Source organism: Equus przewalskii, chromosome 9, assembly GCF_037783145.1.
Source record: "Equus przewalskii isolate Varuska chromosome 9, EquPr2, whole genome shotgun sequence".
Taxonomy (NCBI): domain Eukaryota; kingdom Metazoa; phylum Chordata; class Mammalia; order Perissodactyla; family Equidae; genus Equus; species Equus przewalskii.
Window position 1 is genome coordinate 39,648,559 of NC_091839.1, and position 22,769 is coordinate 39,671,327.

The following is a 22,769-nucleotide window of genomic DNA, read 5'->3' on the forward strand; positions in this document are numbered from 1 at the left end:
TGTATAGTAGTTTCAGAATTGATAACCTGTACCCCTGTGGAAAGCAACTTTATCAAGTCCAATGCTGTGTACAGTTTCTCTTGCCATTATTCTTAGAGACTCCACTCATCCAAAGTTAGTTAGGTCGGCACCTTATTCCCCCACCTCTTTCAGTGAAGTTCTTGCATAACATTTGTGATATAGTTAAATTATTTTGCTATATTCTCCATTCCATCCTGGGTTCCCCCACCCTCCTAAATAATTTTTTTAAATTTACATACCTTAAGATTCCCTCTTTGTGCTGTAATGGATCATGCTTTTGGTGTTTTCTAAAAACTCGTTTACAAACCCAAGGTCATATAGATGTTTCTCTTGTTTTCTCCTACACGTTTTGTAGTTTTGCGTTTTAACATTTGGGTCTATGATACATTTTGAGATAACTTTTGTGAAAAGCGTAACCTAGTTTATGTTTAGTGACTCTGTCTTGGCTTTTAACAGTCACACTTCTTTTTCTGAACAATCACAAGTCATGTTTTTAATGTAATTAATTTTGAGACTCTTAACTCAGGATTATATCTATTCCTCTAGCCTACAGTTTTGCAAAATTTACCATCAGCTCCATTTTGAAAATTACATTTCCCCATTTATTTCTCTTTGCCTCACTGTTTGTTCTACCCTTTTCAATCTAAAGTTTATTATCAGAACCATCATAAGACTAGAGGAATTTTCCTTTTCTCTGTCATCATAAATAATACATAATCAAACCCAAGCATCAGGCTTTTCTCAAGAGGTTACCCACCTCCACTAATTTGATTGTTCTCAGCATTTTTGGTGAGCTAGGGGTCATCTTAGGTTTTAGCTTTAATAACATTTTGCATAGGTTGGTACCAGATCTCAGATACTCATGGTGCATCCTTGGTCCTGAGCCTGCTTTTCCTTCTTTTACATGTGTCATTGTAAAATCTAAACTCAGAGAGAGCTCCCTATTACAGTCGCACTGAATTCCTTCAGCCCTTCCCCTTCTACTTCTATATTGGGTTAATTTGCAATTGCATATTTGCATTTTTATCAGCTTGTCAGTCCTTTCTTGAATTTAAGCCCTACAGTTCTCTCTCTTTTTTTCCAGAACCCCTTGGTTTTCAAAGGAAATTTCTAAAAGCTGAAGCTTTTCCGTAGTACTTATAAATCCTTCAGAGTTTTATGAGGAAATAAGTCTTTATTTCAGTAATAAACTTTGCATTTTGAAGTGAACATGGGAAAAATGCTGCCTGGTTTACCAGACATTAGTATACGTAAGATGCAGTAGTGTTTTAAAGGGAGAGGAGATGGGAGGAAAGAACAAATGATAACTAATATTTTCCAGGTAAATAGGATGAGGCCAGATCTGATTAAATGCAGCTGCTGCATTTGCTTTCAGATAGTAAATCTCAGTTCTTTCATTGACACTTTTGGTATATTATTTGTGTTTATATATTTCTGTCTTTACCTGTCTGTATAGAGAATGCCAAAGGGGTGACTCTGAGACCTAGCCTTAAATCTATTGACAGTTTTTTTATATTAGGACATTTGTTATAGAAGGTCACTAAAAAGAGCACCTTATAGACTGACTATATAGTAAGTACTCCCAGAAATATAATTTTCCTAACTTGTTTCTCTTTGTCTTCTATTTATTTCCTTTGTTTTCTTCCCTCTCCTTTGTCTTTACGTGACCTTGGTATTAAAAAAATAAGTAAATGGAACATTTTAGATTTTATTTTTAAAAATCGCTACTAAATTAGATTGCCTTCTACTTGTGTAAAACTAGATCCTTGAGGATCAGTGACTCTGGATAGAATTAAGCTGATAGAACTTCACCACAATAAGCTTATAAAAGTATTCACTCTCCCATTTCAGGCTGATGACATATTTTATATTAATTTTGTTAACGTTAATTATAGTGTAACTATATAATTAAATATAGTGACCCCAAAATTTTCGTTTTTACTAAAAATGATTTTAAAACACATACTCAGTGGCTCCTTGAAACGTCTTAGAAAAATACGTTATTTCTGTTTTAGTAAGTGTATTTGTTAATGTCAGTTTAATTAAAAGTAATACCAATAAATCTTATTTCACAAAAACATGTTAGTGTTGCATATTAATTAGGTTCATCTGTGACATGGAATTTTTTTAATCTGTTTTATATCAATCGTGTCAAAAAATCAGTTATGACCATAAAATTTCAGACTTAATGAAAAAGCAAGCAGCATGATTTAAGAAGTTCTGAGATCTTTAAGTGAAAATTCTCTTTCTTATAAATGTAACTTGTTCCCTCAGGAAAGGGTGAGGGGTCGGGTAAAGATTAAGACTATCCCTAATTGATAATTCGGATGCTGAAATACGGTTACCTAGAGACGTGGTTGTCAGTCCTGGCTGTGCTTAAATCACCTGGAGAGTTTTTAGACGCACCAGTGCCGGAGGCCTGCCTCAGACCAATCAAATTAGGGTTTCTGGATGTGAGCCCCAGGCATTAGTACTTTTTAGAAGTTCAATTGTACAGCTAGGGTGAAGAACCAGTGAAGAGGTGGAAGTGTTATGTTTTTATTAAATTTCTGAATTTAGATTTTTTTCGCTAAGGATGCTGAATTTATTTCTAAGGCGTTTTTTTTATTGTGGTAAAACACATAAAATGTACCATTTAATCATTTTTAAGTGTATAGTTTAGTAGTGTTAAGTATATTCATATTGTTGTGAAAAAGATCTCTAGAACTTTTTCGTCTTGCAAAACTAAAATTCTGACAAATAACACTCTCATTTCCCCCCACCCTCCGCTCCCAGCCTCTAGTTAACCAGCATTCTACTTTTTGTTTCTATGACTTTGACCACTTCAGATAGCTCATATAAGTGGAGTCATACCATATTTATCCTTTTGTGACTGGCTTATTTTACTTAGCATAATGTCCTCAAGGTTCATATTATAGCATGTGACAGGATTGCTTTCCTTTTAAAAGATGAATAGGATTCCATTATGTGTGTGTGTGTATATGTGTGTGTGTGTGTGTGTATATATATATTTTGTTTATTCATTCATCAGTTGATGGACATTTGGATTGCTGCCACCTCTTGGCTGTTGTGAGTATAGTCATGTGCCACATAAGGGCAATTTGGTCAGTAATGGATGTGACAGATTGCATATATGACGGTGGTCTCATAAGATTAGTACCATATAGCCTAGGTATGTAGTAGGCTATGCCATCTAGATTTTTGTAAGTAGGTTCTGTGATGTTTGTATAGTGACGAAATAGCCTAGCGATGCAGTTCTCAGAACATGTCTTCATCGTTAAGCATCACATGACTGTAGTGCTGCTGTGAACATGGGAGTGCAAATATCTGTTCAAGACCTTCCTTTCAATTCTGTTTCATATATACCCAGAAGTGGAATAGCAGGATGATATGATAATTCTATTTTTAATTTTTTTAGGAGCTTCCAGATTGTTTTGTATAGAGTTTGCACCATTTTATAGTCCCGTATCAACAGTGCACAAAGGTTCCGAGTACTGCACAACCTTCACCAACACTTATTTCTGTTTCTTGGATAGTACCCATTCTAATGGGTATGAGGTGCTGTTTCGTTGTGGTTTTGATTTACATTTCTCTGATGATCAGTGATATTCAGTATCTTCATGTGCTTGTTGGTCATTTGTATATCATCTTTGGAGAAATGTCTATTCAAGTCCTTTGCCCACTTTTTAATAGGACTATTTGTTTTCTCATTGTTGAGTTGTAGGAGTTCTTTATATGTTCTGGATATTAACCCCTTATCAGATTTGTGATTTGCAAATATTTTCTCCCATTCTGTTTAGATAGCTTTTGCACTCTGTTGATTCTGTCTTTTGCTGCACAAAATGTCAAGTTTGATGGTAGTCCCTTTTGTCTATTTTTGTTTTTGTTGCCTGACTTAGTGTCATATCCAATAAGTCAATGCCAGGTCCAGTGTCTTGAAACTTTTTCTCTTTGTTTTTTTTCTGGTAGTTTTATAGTTTTGGATCTTATGTTTAGGTCTTTAATCCATTTGAAGTTAATTTTTTTATATGGTGTAAGATAAGGGTCCAACTTCATTCTTTTGCATGTGGGTATCCAGATTTCTCAGCACCATTTATTGAAAAGACTGTCCTTTTCCCATTGAGTGGTTTTGGCACTCTTGTCAAAGCTCTTTTGACCATGTGTGTGAAGGTTTATTTCTGGGCTTTTTATTCTACTGCATTGCTTATATGTCTTGTCTTTATGCCAGTATCACACTATTTTGATTACTGTAGCTTTGTAATATATTTTGAAGTGGTGGAAGTTCTTTTTCAGCTTTACTTGTTGAAAAATATTCCAGCTTTGTTCTTTTTCAAAATTATTTGGTTATTTGGGGTCCCTTGAGATTCCCTGTGAATTTTAGGATAAATTTTTCTAGCTCTGCAAAAAATGCCATTGCGATTTTTATGGGGATTGCATTGAATCTGTAGATTGCTTTGGGAACTTGGACATCTTAACAGTGTTAAGTCTTCCAATCCGTGAGCACAGAGATCTTTCCATTGACTTTAACAGTCTTTAATTTCTTTCAGCAATGTTTTTGTAGGTTTCAGTGTACAAGTCTTTCACCTTCTTGGTTAGGTTTATTCCTAAGTATTTTGTTCTTTTTGTTGCTGTTGTAAATGGAGTTGTTTTCTTAGTTTCCTTTTCAGATTATCCATTGTTTGTGTATAGAAATGCCACTTACTTTTGTTTTGATGTTTGTATCCTACAACGTTGCTAAATTTATTAGTTCTAATCGGTTTTTTTGTGGAGTCTTTAGGGTTTTCTACATATAACATCATGCCATCTGCAGTCAGATGATTTTACTTTTTCCTTTCCAATTTGGATGCCTTTTATTTCTTGTTCTTGCCCAAATGCTGAATTGACTTTTAAGAGGAAATACAAATTGTATTTTTTAGAAAGGAATAGGTGGTGCAGATTGATGTGGGCCATGATGAGAATTTTGGAATTTTACCCTTTGAAGGCAAAGGGAAACCACTGGTGGGGTTTAAATTGGGAGAAGACAATCAAGTGTGTGCTTAAAAAAAAGCACTCTGGGTCTTAGTGGAGATGTGATGGAGAGAGTAAGAGTGGATGCAAAAGACTAGCAGAGTGCTGCAGAGTGGTCTGATAGCTTAATGATTTGAGCTGGGAGGAGAGGGCAAATAGTAAGAATAGGGATGGAGAAATTTAATGGGATTGAGGATGCAGGAGTTAGAAGTGACAGAATTAGATGGTGGATTGGCTATATGTGTGAGAAGGAGGCAGGAGAGAGCATTTTAAGGCCAACTCTTAGGTTTCTGGCTTGAGCACACTGAGTGGATTGAGATAACACATACTGTGGTAGACAGTTTCTGTATGCAGAGTTTGAGATGCTTGTGAAACACCTAGTAGGAGGTGTTGAGAAGAAAATTGTGTATGAATCTGGGTGTAGAAATTGCACCCAGTAAATAAGTTGGCTGCACTTTGGGAGGAATCTAAGACCTAGTTTAAGTTTTGGTGCATAGTATGCCCTCAGTTAATATTTATGTAATGATTTATCACAAAAATTCAACCTACATATTGTAATATTTTTAAAGTTAATTACCTTTAATGTAGGAACTAATATTTTCCTTTTTGATACTATGTAAGTGGCATTTTATGAGAATGCCATTATTGCTTTCTTAATTGAACTGGCTGGATATTATTCATTTACATTGCTATTTTATGTCATCCAGCTCTCTTGATAGGCTTGAATGTGATAAAACCTGCTTTTCTGTTCGAGTCCATAAATACAGAAAATAGATTAAAAAGCTACACACAACTAAAATTCAAGGTATTTTAACTTTTCTGGGGGGAGAGTGGCAAAAGCAGGGTAGAGTATGAAATTTCCTGTGACTAGCTGCTCAAGGATAAAGATCGTAAAACTTTTTTCCTAAGTCTAGCAAGCACTAAAACAGGTAGTCGTTGATGTGATAACTCATAAGGAAAAGCATGTCCTGGATTGGAGAGAAGTAGAGAAAGATACAGAGGAATTGGAAAATGGAAAGCAGCAAAAGAGAAATGAAGGAGGGGGAGCAGTAAGCTTTCGATAGGTTCTGAATTGAGTGTTAAGAGTGTAATCTACTCTTGATCCACTTGAATCATGAGCTTCAGAATACGTTACTTACTTTCCCTTAAAAGCTAATGCTACTTCACAGCTCTTTGCTGCTATAAAGTGCCATTCTAATTGGAAGTAGACACACTCATCAAATGAGAATTTTTTCTCCTCGTCTCACCACTGTATAAAGCTGGAAGTCAGAAGATTCCATTATTCTGGTCCTGGTTCTGTCATTAACTGGCTTTTTGACCCCAGGAAGTCACTTGCCTTCTGTGAGCCTCAGTTTACTCATCTGCCAAATGATGGAGCTGGACAAAATGATCTGTAAAGTCCCTTTGGCTCTAATAGTCTGTATTTCTTTGAAATCAGTTTTGTTCTAAGTGTGGCAGTAGTTTCTCATTTAAAAAAAGAAATCCACACAACTATGTTTTTGAAATTTATAATTTAACGTATATTCTCCTATACATTGAGTTAGCACAGAAATTATTTTGCAAAATTTGTTATTCTAACTTACATGCTGCTATTTGAGATTTTAGGGACTATTTGAGATTCTCCTATTAAGACTATCTTCAGTTTTGTTAAATCCTTGCCACCTTTAATAATTTCTTTGCCGTAATCTTCAGAGTTTGTTGATTATGAGTTTTTGTGGGAGTATTTGAAGTAATTCTGACTTTGTATTGTTAGAGTTTCCTTTTGAGAGAATTATTGTGTTAGGAAACTAAAGCTGTTTTTTAGAGTCTGTGACTGATTTATAACTGGAATAACTTTTATCTTAACTTGATTTTTCTTAAAATTTTCAGTTAAAATCTTTACAGATTTTGCTTTGGCAGAACTGAACAGTGAAAAGACATTTGTAATATAATTATCCTAATAGCATCAGGTGATATTAAAAAAAGGAAAGTAATGCCCTGTATATGTAAGACATATAGTCAGAGGCACCAGAAAGTTATACATTTAGTTTTATTTATCTCTGTTCAGTATGTATACTTTTTGGTTCACATTCATGTAAAGAATGAGAGTAGCAGGTACAAAGGTTTAGACTTTAAGGAAAGGATGAAACTTGGAATTCTGTGTAAAATTTCTTAGATGGTCATGGTTTTAATACTGAGGAACCATGATCATACTATCTTACAGAGTAATCTTTTCATAGGGGAGTAGAGTACAGTTAGATCTAAAAAATAAAGGTACTAGCAAAGGATATTTAAAGAAGGGAAGAACATCTCTCATTCTCCATCTTCTAACCCATAAATTACTTACTAGACATGTCTTCCAGTCTGTTCACAAGTAGAGAAATTGTGTGTTTTATTTATAGGATATTAAAGATTTTATTACTAAAAGCCTTCCAAAGGTTTCAGGCTAGCCATCCCCAAGTAAATTTTTAAACGTGATTTTCATCCTGGTAGAGAAGACTTAGGGAAAAGTTTAAATTTGCAGTTGTTAAAATTTAAATTCTTCTCCACAAATACAAAAAATAAAAGTTAAATTCTTCTTTGTAGTCGAACAGACCAAGTACTAGGAAATGCAAAGATTTGAACAGAATAGAAATTTATTGTGTGTCAGTCTTAAGCAAATGTTGAGGTTTATCAACTGATGTTTTAAAAATAACACAGACCCACAGAAGTTTGAGCAGACTCCCCTCATCCCCTTATTTATTTTTCTTTAGCTATTTTAACTCATTCTAAAGCACCTATTTAGCAAGATACATTTCTCTTTGGTAAAATGAAAAATAAATCATCACTACTGAACACAATATTAGTTGAATCTCATCCTCTGGACTATCCAAACATCCTTTCATGGTTGCCCATATGAGTGTGTAATGCCCTAGCACTGCAGATTTCTAGAGATGCTAACCCCTGGTATTCAAGAATAAATGCTGTGGGAAAAAGAATTTAGTATAATTTTAATAACACTGACTCTTAGATTAATGCAAAGTTATTTTTATCAAAAGGAAGTTAATTCACCTCATTCTAAATGGTACTTTCAGGGACACAAATATTTAATGCATCTTTAAACAATTAGCAATATAATCTTTTGCGTATAAAGTCAAGTATTTTGTGATAGCCTGACAGTAGTAGAAAATTGCAAAAATAAAAATAAAGTTCCTGTGCTTTTAAGAAAATATTCCTTATAAGTATTTGTATTGCAAATGAATTATTATCAAATGTTAATAATCTATTATGTCTTGTTTTTTAAAGTGAATGAATTTTTAGCTTTTGAGGGTCCCATCTTGTTGGATATGAGAATTAAACATCTAATCAAAACAAATCAGTTAAGTCAAGCAACTGCTCTAGCAAAGCTGTGTTCTGACCATCCAGAGATTGGTACAAAAGGTAGTTTTAAGCAAACTTACCTTGTCTGTCTTTGTACATCATCACCAAATGAAAAGTTAATCGAAGAGGTGAGTATGTTTTTTTGTTGTTAGTAATTATTTTTTGAAGTGAAGAAATTAATTTTTAATTAAATTAGAATGTCTTTGACTTCCCTTTCTCTTAGATAGTGAGGGATCATTGTCGATCTTAAATTTTTGGTATGCTCTTGTGTAGTGACTCTAAGCATCTTTCAGAATGATATGTGAACTGATTTCACGTAGCTTCTATTTTAAATAATTTGGGTCTTTTAACTGCTTTGGCTAAATTATGGGAAAGATGGTGGTGGCTTCATAGTTTAGTAGAATGTTTCTATTTGTCAGCATTTGGGCCTTTACTTCAGCTTTACCTGTCTTCAAGATACTTGCAAATCGTTTTAACTGGCTAATTTAAGTAACTATAGAATTTATATGACTTCTCCATAGGAATAGTTTCTCTGTTTTTTATAGAGAGATAGGTACATAAGATATATCTATCTATCTAATATCTATATATGTATTAAGCAGAGAAAACATTCCTGTGGGGAAGTCATAGATAGATAGATCTAGATATCTAGATCTGTATCTCTATATATTAAGATAAATTTTTATTTGCATATTTAATGTAAAACTTTATTTTCTTCGAGAGTCCAGAAGAAGAATCACCTTAGACAGAAAGCTAAATGCCCACGTGAGGTTAGAAGTTGTAATTATAATGGTGATTGTGTGATTTTTCTTGAGAATAGAAAGTGAAGAGGAAGATGATAGGCTTGGACAAAGATTAGAAATAAACCTGTTGTGTGTGGTGAGGATAATGAGGATACTGGGAAGAGTGATGTCTTGCAGTCTCCTGGCTGGATGGAGTAGGGAGCCAAGGGCTCTAGCCTAGGAAATATGTCATTAGTTTGGACATTGGCTAATCTGTACATTTTTTTCTTTACTATTTCGCTTTTATCTCAGGTAATTGGCTTTTTAATCACTGTATATCAGAACAAAATAGAAAATTAAAGTTTTCTTATTAGTTCAGAATAACTATATAGATAAGTTAATCGGCAGATGTATAAAGTTTCTTGAGATAGCCTTTGAAATGTAACGTTTTAAAAAAATCCTTAAATAAATTTATTGTGCTGCTACATCTTAGATATTTTTTAGCTCTGCTAAAGCTTTCATTATCACTTCAGTCCCAGCCCTTAAGTCAGTCTGTCCAACCATCCATCCTTCCTTCAGCCAATTTTTATTAAGTTCGTGTGCAGTCTAAGCACTTGAAGGGAGGGGGGATAAAGGTGAAGAAGCCATAGGCCCTGCCCTAAAGAAGTATACCTTCTAGTAGTAGGGTTGTTGGGTTAGCTTTGAAGTCCTATTTAAAGTCTGTGAATTTGTAATCTCCAGGAATAGCTGTATTTCTAGCTCTCTTGAATAATCAAAAGATCTTACAATACTGAACCTTAATTCCGTTTTGGTTTAATTATCCAGAGTTGAGTAGCAGCAGCCCAGCCTGCTCTGGGAGATCCTCAGGAAAATTCTCTATGAGCACCCTGGGTATCTCTGGGGTCCTATGAAATGGGGTTTTTCCTTCTCGTGTTAAGCAGTAGAATTAAGGATTCCATGTTCTTAAGCAAAGTTCACTAAAATCTCTGTACCTACCCCAGAAACGAAACTGGATCACATAGTGCAGAACAGGGCAGGATACATTTGTCTATACATTCCTTGTTAAAAGTGTCTTTTTACTTAGAGATTGTTTGGTTACTCTTTTATTTTTCTATTACAAACATCTAGAAACTTGTTCTTCATTGTTCCATGTGAAGTAAGTTTTCTTATTATTTCTGATCCAAGGGAAGGTAGTCCCTTTGGAATAGTTGCCCAAAGGCATTACCCCTTCAGAAGAGATACGCTGTCTCTTTCGCTCACTCGCTCGCGTGCGTGCGCGCTCTCTCTTTCTCTCTCTCTCACATGACCCTCTTCATTCCTTTCCTTTACCTGTTTGGTTCTAGTAAGCATTTGAGTTTTTTACCTATTCCTTAGAATATGGTGGGAATAGATGTTGGAAAGAGTCAACTATGGCCTGGATCTTTGGTCCTTTTGAGGAAGTCCTTGTCCAAGTGAGCCAGTAGGCAAGGGATTGATTATTTCCCAGGATCCTTTCAATATGATAGAAATAGCAGCTAGCCCTGATAGATGGCACAGGAATGGGGCTGAGAGAGATGGCCTCTGGAAGGAGCTTTGGCCTGGATTCTTGGTATAGGTATAAAAATGAAGTTAGCAGTGTTACTTTAGATCCAGTATTTCTATTGGTTTTGTCATTAAACATAGAAGTTTAAAAAGTAAAGTCTTCTATCTTGTGTCTCTCTAACCATCATTTCCCCCAATTAATACTCCCTTTAGTAATTATTCAGTTTGAAATTTGATAGATAACTTTTCTGACAATTTTCTGCACATATATATTTTTATATACTTAAAACATACATACCCCCTGGCTGCTAGTCACTTTTCCCCCTTATTTTAGATGTCTTTGCATATCATTATGTATAGATCAACCTCATTCTTTCCAATGGTCGCATAATTATGTAGCATGGATTTATAATATCTTTAGCCAGGCTGGGAGACATTGAAATTGTAGCCTTGTACATACATCCTTTCATTCTCATTGGGAGTGTACTGGTAGAATAGATTTCTAGAAGTGGAATTGCTGGATTGAACAATCTACACATTTTGAATTAATAGGACACTACTACCATCCAAAAAAAGATTATGCCAGTTTATACTGCCATAAACAGCATATGAAATTTCTTTCCTGACACTAGAGATTATTCGTCTTTTAAATCTTTGCTAGCATGAGAGTTAAAAATAATAGCTCATTATTTGATTTTCCATTTTCTTAGTTTGACAGGTTTACTATTTAAGTTCTCTTCTTATTGGAAAGCAGTTTTATTTTGATAAGCAAAAGACTGTTCTTGAAATGTGATTAGAGTTAATACATTTGAAAAGAACACTTGGTAAATGTACATAAAATATTGATGAAGTGTTTTATATTTTTTGAATACCTACCTGGCATGAACAGCCATATTAAAACATAAAAATCATTCACATTTTTGAAATGATTTCTCTGCTTTACAAAGGGATTTAGCATAGTATGTCTTTAACAAACATTTAAAACTTTAAATATTTAATTCAGATTTTTAACTTTCTGGTATTTAAATTTTGCTCATTTTTCAAGGCCACGGAGAATAGATATCCATAATATATAAATAGTCCCTATATCACTAATATATTGATAATCCCTACCTTATGCTACCTTGGATTTTAAAAATTATTCTTGTTCATTGATGGCTATAGTTGACCTGTATCTCAGTTTCACAATTTCACTTCAGCCATTCGTTAGTTTAAATATGGTTTCATTTTCCCTGTCATTCTCTTTAGTGTCATATTTTTTTCGAGAGGGCCATCTAGTGGCAAATCAGGGAAATGAAGGCTATCAAGTGCACAGTAAAAATTGTTTCCTTAGTATACCTGTAAAAAGTGAGATGTTCTGTATTACTGAATATAGCAAATGTTTCAGTTGGTATATGTATATATGTGAATAAATATATAGAAGCTACTTTACATACAGTGTTTTTAAAAAATTATTAAATATAAGCTAATATAGGTAATATTATTGGGAAAATAAATTTCCATATGCATAATGTACACATTTTGCATCATTTGAGCATTCAAGAAGAATGACTAGGTTTTAGAAGAAGAAAAAGAAATGATCAGATTCAAAATAAATCAGAGTTTCAAGAAACAAGAATTTTTGTTAAATCTGAAACACGTAAAAGTCAATATTTAGAAATAAAAGGCCACAGTATTCTTGTGCATGTGGAGTTTGGGAAGGAGCACAGACTTTGAAGCTAGACCTGGATAAAGTCTTAACGCTGCCACTAACCAGTCATGTGACTTTGAGCAAGTAACTTAACCTCTCTGAGCCTTATCTCTAAAAAGAAGTGTCTCTACCAGCAAGCTGTTGTGCTGCTTAGCAATGCTGTTTCTAAAGAAGCACTAATAAATAGTAGTTGCTGTTATTGTTACTGTTAACATCTTATGAAAAAGTAAACAGAACTCATGGATTGACGTCCTCTTTGTCGGCATGGGCGTCCCAGGGTAATTGTTTAAAGTTAACACAACTTTTCCTAAAAGATTCTGTGATGAAATGGAAAGAGAATAGGTCTTCGGTGTCAGTCAGACAATTGAATTTGTGGCTCTACCACTTAACTAACTGTTGTAACTTGGGTAAATTACATAATTTCTCTGAACCCCATATTCATTATGTGTAAAATGTTAATGATAATACCTACCTAGTAGAATAGTTATGATTAAATAATAATATATGTAATGTCCTACAATGCGTTTAGCGTATTGTAGATATTTGAAAATATTTATAACTGTATTGTTCACCCTTTTTTTTTAATTATTTGTTTAAATGGGGTCACTTATAGAAAAGATTTGTAAGAAAGAGGCAGACAGGGGAGTAGCAGAAAGAACACTGCACCAGGGAACCAGGGAGTGCCAAGATTTAGGTTTCAGTCGTAACTCTGCTACTAACTTCATGCTTCCTGTAAGAAATCCTTGTTGTTAAACACACAGATTCAGAGTTGAGTCTTTTCTTGTCTTAGTGTTTTCTAGCCCAATTTAATGTATAAAATGGAATCTCTGAGTCTATGCAGTCTTTATCCTCATTATCAGAGATGGACCCCATGATTACTCATATCTTCATTTAGACACTTGTTCAATCCTAAACACATTACATTTTACACACACACACACACACACACACTCACTTTTCCTACACTCAAAAATTGATGAGGAGAGATAAAAGATCAACCAAGAGGGCATGGTTTCCTCTGTGGTATGTGGGTGTTAATGGTTTGTATTGGTCTTCAAGTCTTCTTTTTGCCATTTGTCAGTTGTACCACGTTGAAATTAATCTTTCTATTCTGTGGAACTCCACTGATTTGTGATTGTGTGTGATTTGTCACACCCTTGTCTTACAGCAAATGCTTGTAGAGATCATAGGTAAATTCTGTTTTATGTAGTAAATCATTGTAATGAGGTAGTAAATTTTAATTTAAAAAAAAGCAATAGATGTAAGTGCATAAAGTGAAGCAAGTTGACTTCATCTAGGTTATACTTAATGCATGCATGACTGTTGATAAGCTTTGAGAATTTATATGAATTTATATTTATATGAAAGGAAAAATAATGGAGATTTATAGAAAACTGAGGTAAGCTTAATTTAAAAGTGGTATAGCTACATAAAATGTTTCACATTATACTTTTTTCCCTGAGATGAATAGACATTTTATTAGCCTATATCCAGTAGACCTCTCTGTGTCTTTCTGCTGATTCTAATGCTTTTTAAATACTAGATAAAGGGGGGAAAATATAACTACTGAAGCTTTTCTTTTTCAGAATTATAGACCTGATTTAATGGGTAATGGGAGCTTGTAATTAGCATTAGTTATGTACATGTAAATGAATGCTTGTAAAGTTCTTGAATAGAGTTGGTTCTCTGACTTGAAGAAAGATAATTTCTTTAAACTGCAGCCCAGTAATGACAAATTATGAACTCACAGTGTATGAGTTGATGAGGTTTTACTGATAAATATGATCTATAAATATCTAATGAAAGATTTAAAGTATATTACTATATATCCTAATATAAAACCATTTTATGGCATATTTCTATATCCTTTTTCTGTAGATTTCGGAAGTTGATTGCAAAGATGCACTAGAAATGATCTGTAACTTAGAATCTGAGGGTGATGAAAAAAATGCTCTTGTCTTGTGTACAGCATTTTTATCACGTCAGCTCCAGCAAGGAGATATGTACTGTGCCTGGTGAGTTGATTTTCTTTTGTGAAGAAAAGTTTATTAAATAAGAATACAAGATAGGTTGTGAGAATTCAGATAGCTTAAGAACATATTTTTTAAAATCTTTTTAAGTCTCATCAGGACAGAAAGCTTATTTTCAGGTATTACATGCTGTCAAACTGGTTGTCAAGTAGTTTATAACTTTAAAAACTTTTTGTATTAAGGACTACACAACTCCTTAGTATACTAATAATGATCATATAATGATCAGGAAATTTTTAAATGTTGGAAGATGAAAGAAAGGTTTGTTTTGTCTATTGCCACAATAAAAATTTTTTCAGATATGTAAGTAACCTGTTTTCCTCTGCATACAACTAGCTGCTAGTCATTTATGTATGGAAATATAGTTCATTTTTCATTTATGAAATATCATTCTACTTCACTAACTTCTTCAATGCACATTTTTCTTTCTTTATATGGTACATTTCCAGGTATGCAAAGCCTGTTATTATTATATAATCCTTTGGGAGGATACAACTAACAGGTGTTGACTTTAGTTAACGCAAACACTTAGCATCAGCTGTCTTAAATTAGTGTTAGCTAAAACTGGCAATTTATCTGGTCAGTCAGCAGCATTATTAGTTTTCAGTGTTGTGTTGGTGTTATGGAAACACAAAAGAAAAATTTAGGTTTCGGCATTCTGACATTTAAGAATATTTACCAAGTGATATATGGCATACAAATGAATATAGAACAGGCAATCTAAGTAAGTGCTTGTGTAATCAAAGAATAGTAAAATTCATAATTATAAAGGTTTTCTGAGCAGTTGACCTTTGTTATGAAGGAAAAATTGTATATGCAATACAGAGAGGATTGATATAAAAGGCAGGAGGAAAGCTTCTGAAGGGGAGAATAAATAACATGTATTTATTGAGGACAGGTAGATTTCCTATATAACATAAATATCAGTGATAACTAAGAAATGAATGTGTTACACTCATTTAAAAAAGGCATCAGGGGCCAGCCTGGTGGCAGAGTGGTTAATTTTGTACTCTGCTTCAGCAGCCCAGGGTTCGTAGGTTTGGATCCCGGGCATGGACCTAACACTGCTCGTCAAGCCATGCTCTGCCAGCGTCCCGCATAAAATAGAGGAGGGTTGGCACAGATGTTAGCTCAGCGACAGTCTTCCTCAAGCAAAAAGAGGAAGATTAGCAACAGATGTTAGGTCAGGGCCAATCTTCCTCTCACACACACACACACACACACACACACAAAACCCTATTAAAAAAACCATCAAAGTCTGAATTTTATATGGCAAGCAAAAGCAGTCTATTATAAGCCCTCAAGTAGGAGGAGGATGAAATAGAAGTTTATGTTTAAGAAAAACCGTTTAAGCCAAGAAGTTGAGAATGGATTGGGGCTGAATGATGAGGGCAGAGTTGGGGGAGGACGTGGCAGTACAGCAAGTTGGGTTGAGATAGGAAACTCAACTAGAAAGCCAGTAAATAGTCTACCTGGGAAGTTATGAAGGGTTCCTTATGGATGTGGAATGTGGTGAAAGAAATGTTGAGGATGACAGTAGGATAATAAAATGCAGAGGCTGATAAGGTCAGTGATAACGAGGCATTAAATTAGAAAGATGGTGACTAGGAAAGAATGTTGATCATCTTCTTTCATACGTTAGGGTTCAGGTTTCAGAAATCAAAGTGGAGCAGTCTTATAAAAACTAGAGAGGTGAAAGTGAGGAGACAGATTTTGAAGTCTTCAGTATATAGGTTAAAATCCAGTAAATAAGCTAGTGATTCAAGCGGGTAGTGAAAAGGGCAGAGTTCCTTGGAGTGGAAACTGAGGAAATACTAATAGGAAAGGCTTTTATTGTGGAGAAGACTTGGTGAAAAAGTTGAAGCAAGGAAGAAGATTTTTGTGGAGGTTAGCTATAGAGGACAGAGGAGAAACAGGACAGTAGGTTAAAGGGAAGAAAATTCATCATTTCAGTAGGATTGTTTGCTATGAAAAATACATTGTAATTGCATTTGAAGTAAATGTCAAAGTTCATTTTTCAAAATTTCTTTTATGGTTTCACTGCTGTGGCACAGATTGAGATTAGTTAATTCTTGATTCTGTGTCATTGATTCTTAATATTTATCTAATAATAACCAATTGAAATTTAATTGACCAGTTAAGTTGGTTAATTTTAAATTTGTTAGAAGATAAAAATTAAATGCTTTTTAAAAACCATTTTGCCATTGATGCATTTTATGTATTCACACACATTTTGCACTTTCTTATTAAAGTTCAGGTGTGACTCAAAGTTACCATTTGTACAACTTGTTTAAATGTCAGCTGCTTTCTTAATAAAAGGTAGTGCTTCTCTGTCTGAGATTGAAAAATATTAATAAAATGATAACTTATGTATCCTGATTTTATTTAGTCTCTAGAAAATTGAGATCTGTTTTCTTGCTTTTGAACTTAATTCCACATGTGGAATTGGAATCTAAAACCAGTTTTAATTTCAAATATAATGACTGGACTGACATAGTCCCTGAGTATTACATTACTGCTCCAACTTACTTTTTATACTTTTTTTATTTTTCAGGGAACTCACTCTCTTTTGGAGTAAATTACAGCAAAGAGTAGAACCATCTATACAGGTGTACCTAGAAAGATGTCGTCAACTTTCTTTGTTAACCAAGACGGTATATCACATTTTCTTCCTGATTAAAGTTATTAATTCAGAGGTAAGAATAATCAAGGTATCTTTTCTTAATTTAAAATATATAAATTACCTTTAATAAAAAACTTTAACTGTATTATTTTGGCACCTTTTCCAGTGATTTTTGTTTATTTCATTTAGTGCTTTCAACATTAAATTTCCTATTGGTTAAAGACATTTGTTATAGAAAAACCTAAAAATGCAAATGAGAGCCAGGGCTAGCTCTTAGCCTGAAGAAAAGTAATATACATAATACTTGTGTTTTATCATTCTATAGTTTTTATTCCTAGAGGTTATATTATTTTGATAATTTGGCTCTATAGAACTTTAGAGTGTAAAGAGAAATATAGAGATAGCTTCCTTTGCTAGCAGTCTGGCAGATTACATTATCTGAAAATCCTTCTTCTACAAAACACCCAGAAATACTTGATAAAATAAAATGAATGTCTTTTTTAATGTATAGCACCTGAGATTGTGAGAATATCAGGGAAATCTCTAAGCTCAAAATGAAGAGGAACCTAAAAACTGGAGCATAAAGCTTGAGCTGATGCTGGGCCTTTCCTAGCCTGATGGGCATTGGGATATGTTACTAGTTACAGTAATCAAAGGGTTTAAGTTTTAATATCTACACAGGGACAGTAGATAGCTGTATGGGGTTAGGAAATAAGATCTTGGGCCCTCTCAAATTGGGGTGTTAGAACTGAGCTCTATGTCCCCCTTCTCCCTCCCTGAATCGGTGAAGTTCTGTAATGTTTTAAAAAGCAGACTAGAAAAATATTGCTCACACAGATGGATGATAGGGAACTTTGTGCATGTCTGACTGGGTTGTGGGTCAGAGGAGAAAATGTTTCCTCTAAGAAGTAGTAACCTTAGGTCTGCCCTCACACAGATTTAGGGTCCAAATTTACTCTGCCTGTATAGTCCAGGAATCCCCATGCCGAGTAAGGAATGTTTAAGAAGGTAAGGATGGAGTCCTAGCCTGGTATATATATGGGGTACCTAGCAGAAGCAGATACAGAACTGCTTTGGAGGGACGTACCCTCAATGCAGGATTCTCGTATAAAGCCCTACTTAAGTGAGTTCATGATCAAGATTTACAAAACATGAAACAGTTGGCCATGAGGGAATTTTAGCAGAGAGAAGTAACAGTAGAATTAGACATGCCAGGACAAAAACTATAAATTACATATATTTAAGACAGAATAAGGAATTAAAGCATGAGAAAGAAAGATACTATGAAAATGACCAAGCAGATTTTAAAAAGTCGAAAGAACTTTTAATTAAAAAAACCTAGTCATTGAAATAGAAACACTTTACAGATGGAACAGTAGATTAACAGAGTAAACAGTAGATTAGACACAACTGAAGAGGGAAGGGACGAGCAGAGATATGTGTTCCCATTTATTTATTAACTAAATCATAAGCCAGCTTTTACAAAATTAATTTATTTTCTTACAGTAACCCTGTAAGAATGCACTTGGTTTCCATTTTCATTGTACACAGAAGATAGTTTCCAAGGATGTTACCATTGCATAGAATGAGATGCCAGACAGTTTTTAGGAATCCTTGAAAACTGGGATGCAGCATGACAAGAAGTATTTTTAAGTTAATGTATAATTTTTTGTGAAAGGAAAGACCACAAGACACTCTCCTATCCCCCTTTAAAAATACCTTTTAAAATCTGTAGTCAATAAATCTTATATGTATCTTCATTTTTCTCTCCTGAAATAATTTAATTTTCAAGAGTAAAGAACAGGAATTAATCCTTCCGCTTTCCAGTTTTTCTCTATCAACCCTGTTAACTCATCCTGATTTTTCATCTTATATATTGTGGTGCAGCAATTTTTTTAAAAAACTTAAGGTTTTCTTTTTTCTTGGTGAGGATATTGGCTTTGAGCTAAGATCTGTGCCAATCTTCTTCTATATTGTATGTGGGATGCTGCCACAGCATGGCTTGATGAGTGGTTTGTAGGTCTGCACCTAGTATCCAAAGCCACAGACCCTGGGCCAGGGAAGCAAAGCACATGAGCTTACCCACTATGCCACCAGGGCCGGCCCCTAAAAAAACTTAAAACAGTTGTAAGTTTCTTAGGAAATTACTATGCTATTTTAAAACAGGTTGTGCCACTGCTTTATATCTAACTTAAAGAGCAGCATGGCACAGTAGAAGGGACTTGAAACTCGAAACCTGACAAACTAGGTATAAATCTTGACTTGCTGTTGACCACCTAGTAACCTTAACCACTTTGGTTAATCAGATGAATCGACGAGGTTACAAAAAATGGCTCTCCCTCAACCTTACACGCCACTCATAAGGAAGCAGTCTTGGAGAGGGGAGAACACTTGGACAAGAGCTACACTGTCCATTATGGAAGCCATTATCCACTTACGGCTGTTTAATTTAAATTAAGTAAAATTTGAAATTCCATTCTTCAGTCACAATTGCCACATTTTAGGTGCTCGGTAGCCCCATGTAGCTAGTGACTACCGTATTGAAGAGCACAGGATAAAGAATATTTCCATCGTTGAAGGCAGTTCTGTTGAGTAGTACTTTTCTACTTTGAGTTTGAGTTCAGAGGTAAAGCACATAGAAAGGCAGTTAAAAGCTTGGGGAGGTTGGCCGGGGGAGCAGACTTATTGAGGAGGATAATGTGTAACATGGTAATTGCTCCCTCCCCGGAATCTTGTTTCTCATTGCATAAAATTTTTCTCCTTTGTTTTTTACTTTCTGAAATCTAATCAAGCAGAGAGGGCTTTTATCTTAAAACTAGAGTCATAGTTATTCTTGTTTTAGGACAGAAAGAGGCCTTAAAGTTATCCTGTAGTGACTGGGTTCTAGTGTAACTCCTCATTTTTCACATGATGAAATTTAGCCTCAAGGTTAAGTGATTTTGGTTAACTGGTAGCCCTCTTTTTTTCAAAACTCCAGGACTTGTTGAAGACTATTGTCCAGTTACATATTAACTTAAAATAATTGTGTCCTTCTTAAACTCTAATTGACATCTGCAAAGGAAATGGAGCAGAAGCTGGGTCCGGCTTTTTATTCATGCTTTTTCCTAGACCCCTGATGTCAAAAGAATTGAAAAATATAGCCCTGCCCTAAAGGATTTCATAGTCTGTTGATGGAGACCCACAAACAGTTGCAATGTAGTATAGACCTTTCTATCACAGTGGAATGTTAAGACTCACACGTTACTTAGCACAGTACCTGGTATAAAGTAGGTGCTGAATGATTAAAAGAAGTGGGCCATCTAACCCACTTGTCTGTTTGACTCTCAGTGATGGCCAGACAAAGTGGGAGGGGAGAGTGTTCTAGTTAACAGAAAAAGCGTGTGAAGTGGTATAAAGAAAAAACTGTTTTCTCCTCCATTCACTACTCACTAAATACTTCTGGTCACCAAATTTGTGGGGATTTTTTTCCATACCAAGCAGTTCTCTGATTCTCCAGACACCAGCTGGGTGTTCTGCAGTTTAACTCAATTCTGATACTTAGATACCTGGAGATAGCATCAGATCTCACAGGTTAAGGGCTCAGTCCCAGAAGACTACCCCCTCCCCCCACTGCAGATACCAGTTGCAAGTCCAGGTTGTCACCTGTGTTTCTGACCAACTGGCTCTAAATCAGAGGTTCCCATGCCCCCTTTTTGAATTCGATTAATTTGCTGGAGTGGCTCACAGAACTCAGGAAGACAGTTTATGTGCCAGATTACCCATTTATTATGAAAAGATACAACTCAGGAAGAGCCAGATGGAAGAGATGCATAGGGAAAGGTAGGGGGAAGGGGTAAGCTACCCTCCCCAGTCTTCATGTATTTACCAACCCAGAAGTTTCCTGAACCCAGTTCTTTTGGGGTTTTGATGGAGGCTTCATTATGTAGGCATGATTGATTAAGTCATTGGTAATTGGTGATTGATGCAACCTCCAGCCTCTCTGCCTTCCTTGGGGGTGGAGGGCTGAAAGTTCCAACCACTAATCACACGTCGATTCCCCTGGCAACCTAGATAACTCCTGCCACAGTTATGTAGGGGCTTTCCAAAAGTCACCTCATTAAAATAAACTCTGGTGTGAGTGAAAGGACCTTATTATGAATAACAAAAAACACCCCTTTCATCTATAAGGCAGGAGCTATTTCAGGAGCTGGGAACAGAAGATGCCCCTGTAGCTCTTATCACTTAGAAAATTACAAAGGTTTTAGGAGCTATCTGCTAGGAACTGTGGTTGAAGACCAAAATATATATTTCTTATTATATTACAATATCACAAGTGGTATCAAGGCATGGGAGAGAATGGCGTATTTGGGAAAATAAAGTTAGCCCGGTTTGCTTGGAATATAGGCTATTTAGGTAGGGGGAAAGATAAAAGATGAGGCTAGACCAGATGAAACGTAGGTCAGATTGTGAAGGCCCTTTTATATTCCATGCTAAGAAGGTTATATTTAATTCCGAAATACATAGGTAACCATTTAAGAAGTTTAAAGCAAGGTAAGACATGATGCTATAGGTGGATATGGAAGGGCTGGGTGGGATGGACATGAGGAACTAATATCAGTGTGTAAGCCTTGCTTAGCTTTGGGTCAGGGTTACTAGGCAGCCAGAGGGAAGGAGCAGAAAAGCAGGTACCAAAGATAAAAGCTTGCCTTTTTTCAGAAGCTTGCCTGGTGCTGTACTAGTTCCAGAAAGGGGGATAAGTCTCTATCCCTCCCCTGAATGACATCACTTAGCTTTCTGCTCCTTGTGACTCGTAAGTTCTAGCTAGTGCTATCAGTACTTTCATTAACTGATGTTATTAAGTAGATTTTTATTGGCTAGTTACTTGTTTAATCACATTGTTTTTATAGGAAATTGTGATTTCAAACTCATCTTTAAAAACACACTTGTTACATAAACCAGTTTATGATTTAAATATTGTCTGTAAACCTAATTTTCAGTCACACACTCAAAGATGAAAACTCAGAAGAATAAAAATCTTGATATTGTTTATTTTATTGGTATTATTTGTTGAGCTTTTAAATTTATTTACAACATTGAGATGTTTTTAAGCAAATTTATTCAAAGCTGTTTGCCCTGAATGCATTAAAATGAACCATGGTATCCAGTAGCAGACTGTATTAGAATAGAAATGTCAGTTGAGTTCCTCTCTGAAATAATTTTAGTTGTATTTTCTAAGCAATAAGTAGAATTTTTTTTTTTTTTGAGGAAGATTAGCCCTGAGCTAACCACTGCCAATCCTCCTATTTTTGCTGAGGAAGACTGGCCCTGAGCTAACAGCCGTGCCCATCTTCCTCTACTTTATATGTGGGACGCCTACCACAGCATGGCTTGTCATGCGGCCCCATGTCCACACCCAGGATCCGAACCAGCAAACCCTGGGCCGCCGAGAAGCGGAATGTGCACACTTAACTGCTGTGTCACCAGGCCAGCCCCTAAGTAGAATTTTTGAATCAGCTTTTGTCATTTCTGGAGAAAGGACTCAACATTCATAGGACAGAAAATAGTTAGAGTTACCTTCCTCAAGGCAGATATCCTTCATCTACAAATCCTCTGTTCTCTGAGTCATTTCTTGAAGACATTCTTTCTCCATCATTTCCTGAATTTTCTAAATAAGTACAGCGTTTTCCAGAATTCTTTCCCTCTATGTATTTACCAGTCTTTCTGACATAGGCTTTCATTATCACTTCAGATCATCTTTATGGTTGACTTGACCTTTGATTCCTCCAAAACTTCTTTCTTCAAGTCCTCCTCTCTCTCATATGTGGCTTCACTGACCA

The 22,769-nt window shown here is 35.2% G+C and overlaps 1 protein-coding gene across 4 annotated transcripts in view; it reads left to right on the plus strand.

Annotated features, from left to right (window-relative positions):
* ZNF292 (zinc finger protein 292) overlaps nt 1-22,769 on the plus strand; it is a 92,177-nt gene that overhangs the window by 58,595 nt on the left and 10,813 nt on the right. For 3 of the 4 annotated variants that reach the window (XM_070633571.1, XM_070633570.1, XM_070633572.1), the window contains 3 exons: nt 8,293-8,495; nt 14,179-14,315; nt 16,885-17,026. In XM_070633571.1, the coding sequence (XP_070489672.1) occupies nt 8,334-8,495; nt 14,179-14,315; nt 16,885-17,026 (441 nt within the window). In that variant the 5' untranslated portion in view covers nt 8,293-8,333. The remainder of the gene's footprint in view (nt 1-8,292; nt 8,496-14,178; nt 14,316-16,884; nt 17,027-22,769) is intronic. The other variant, XM_070633573.1, reaches the window with a different exon arrangement.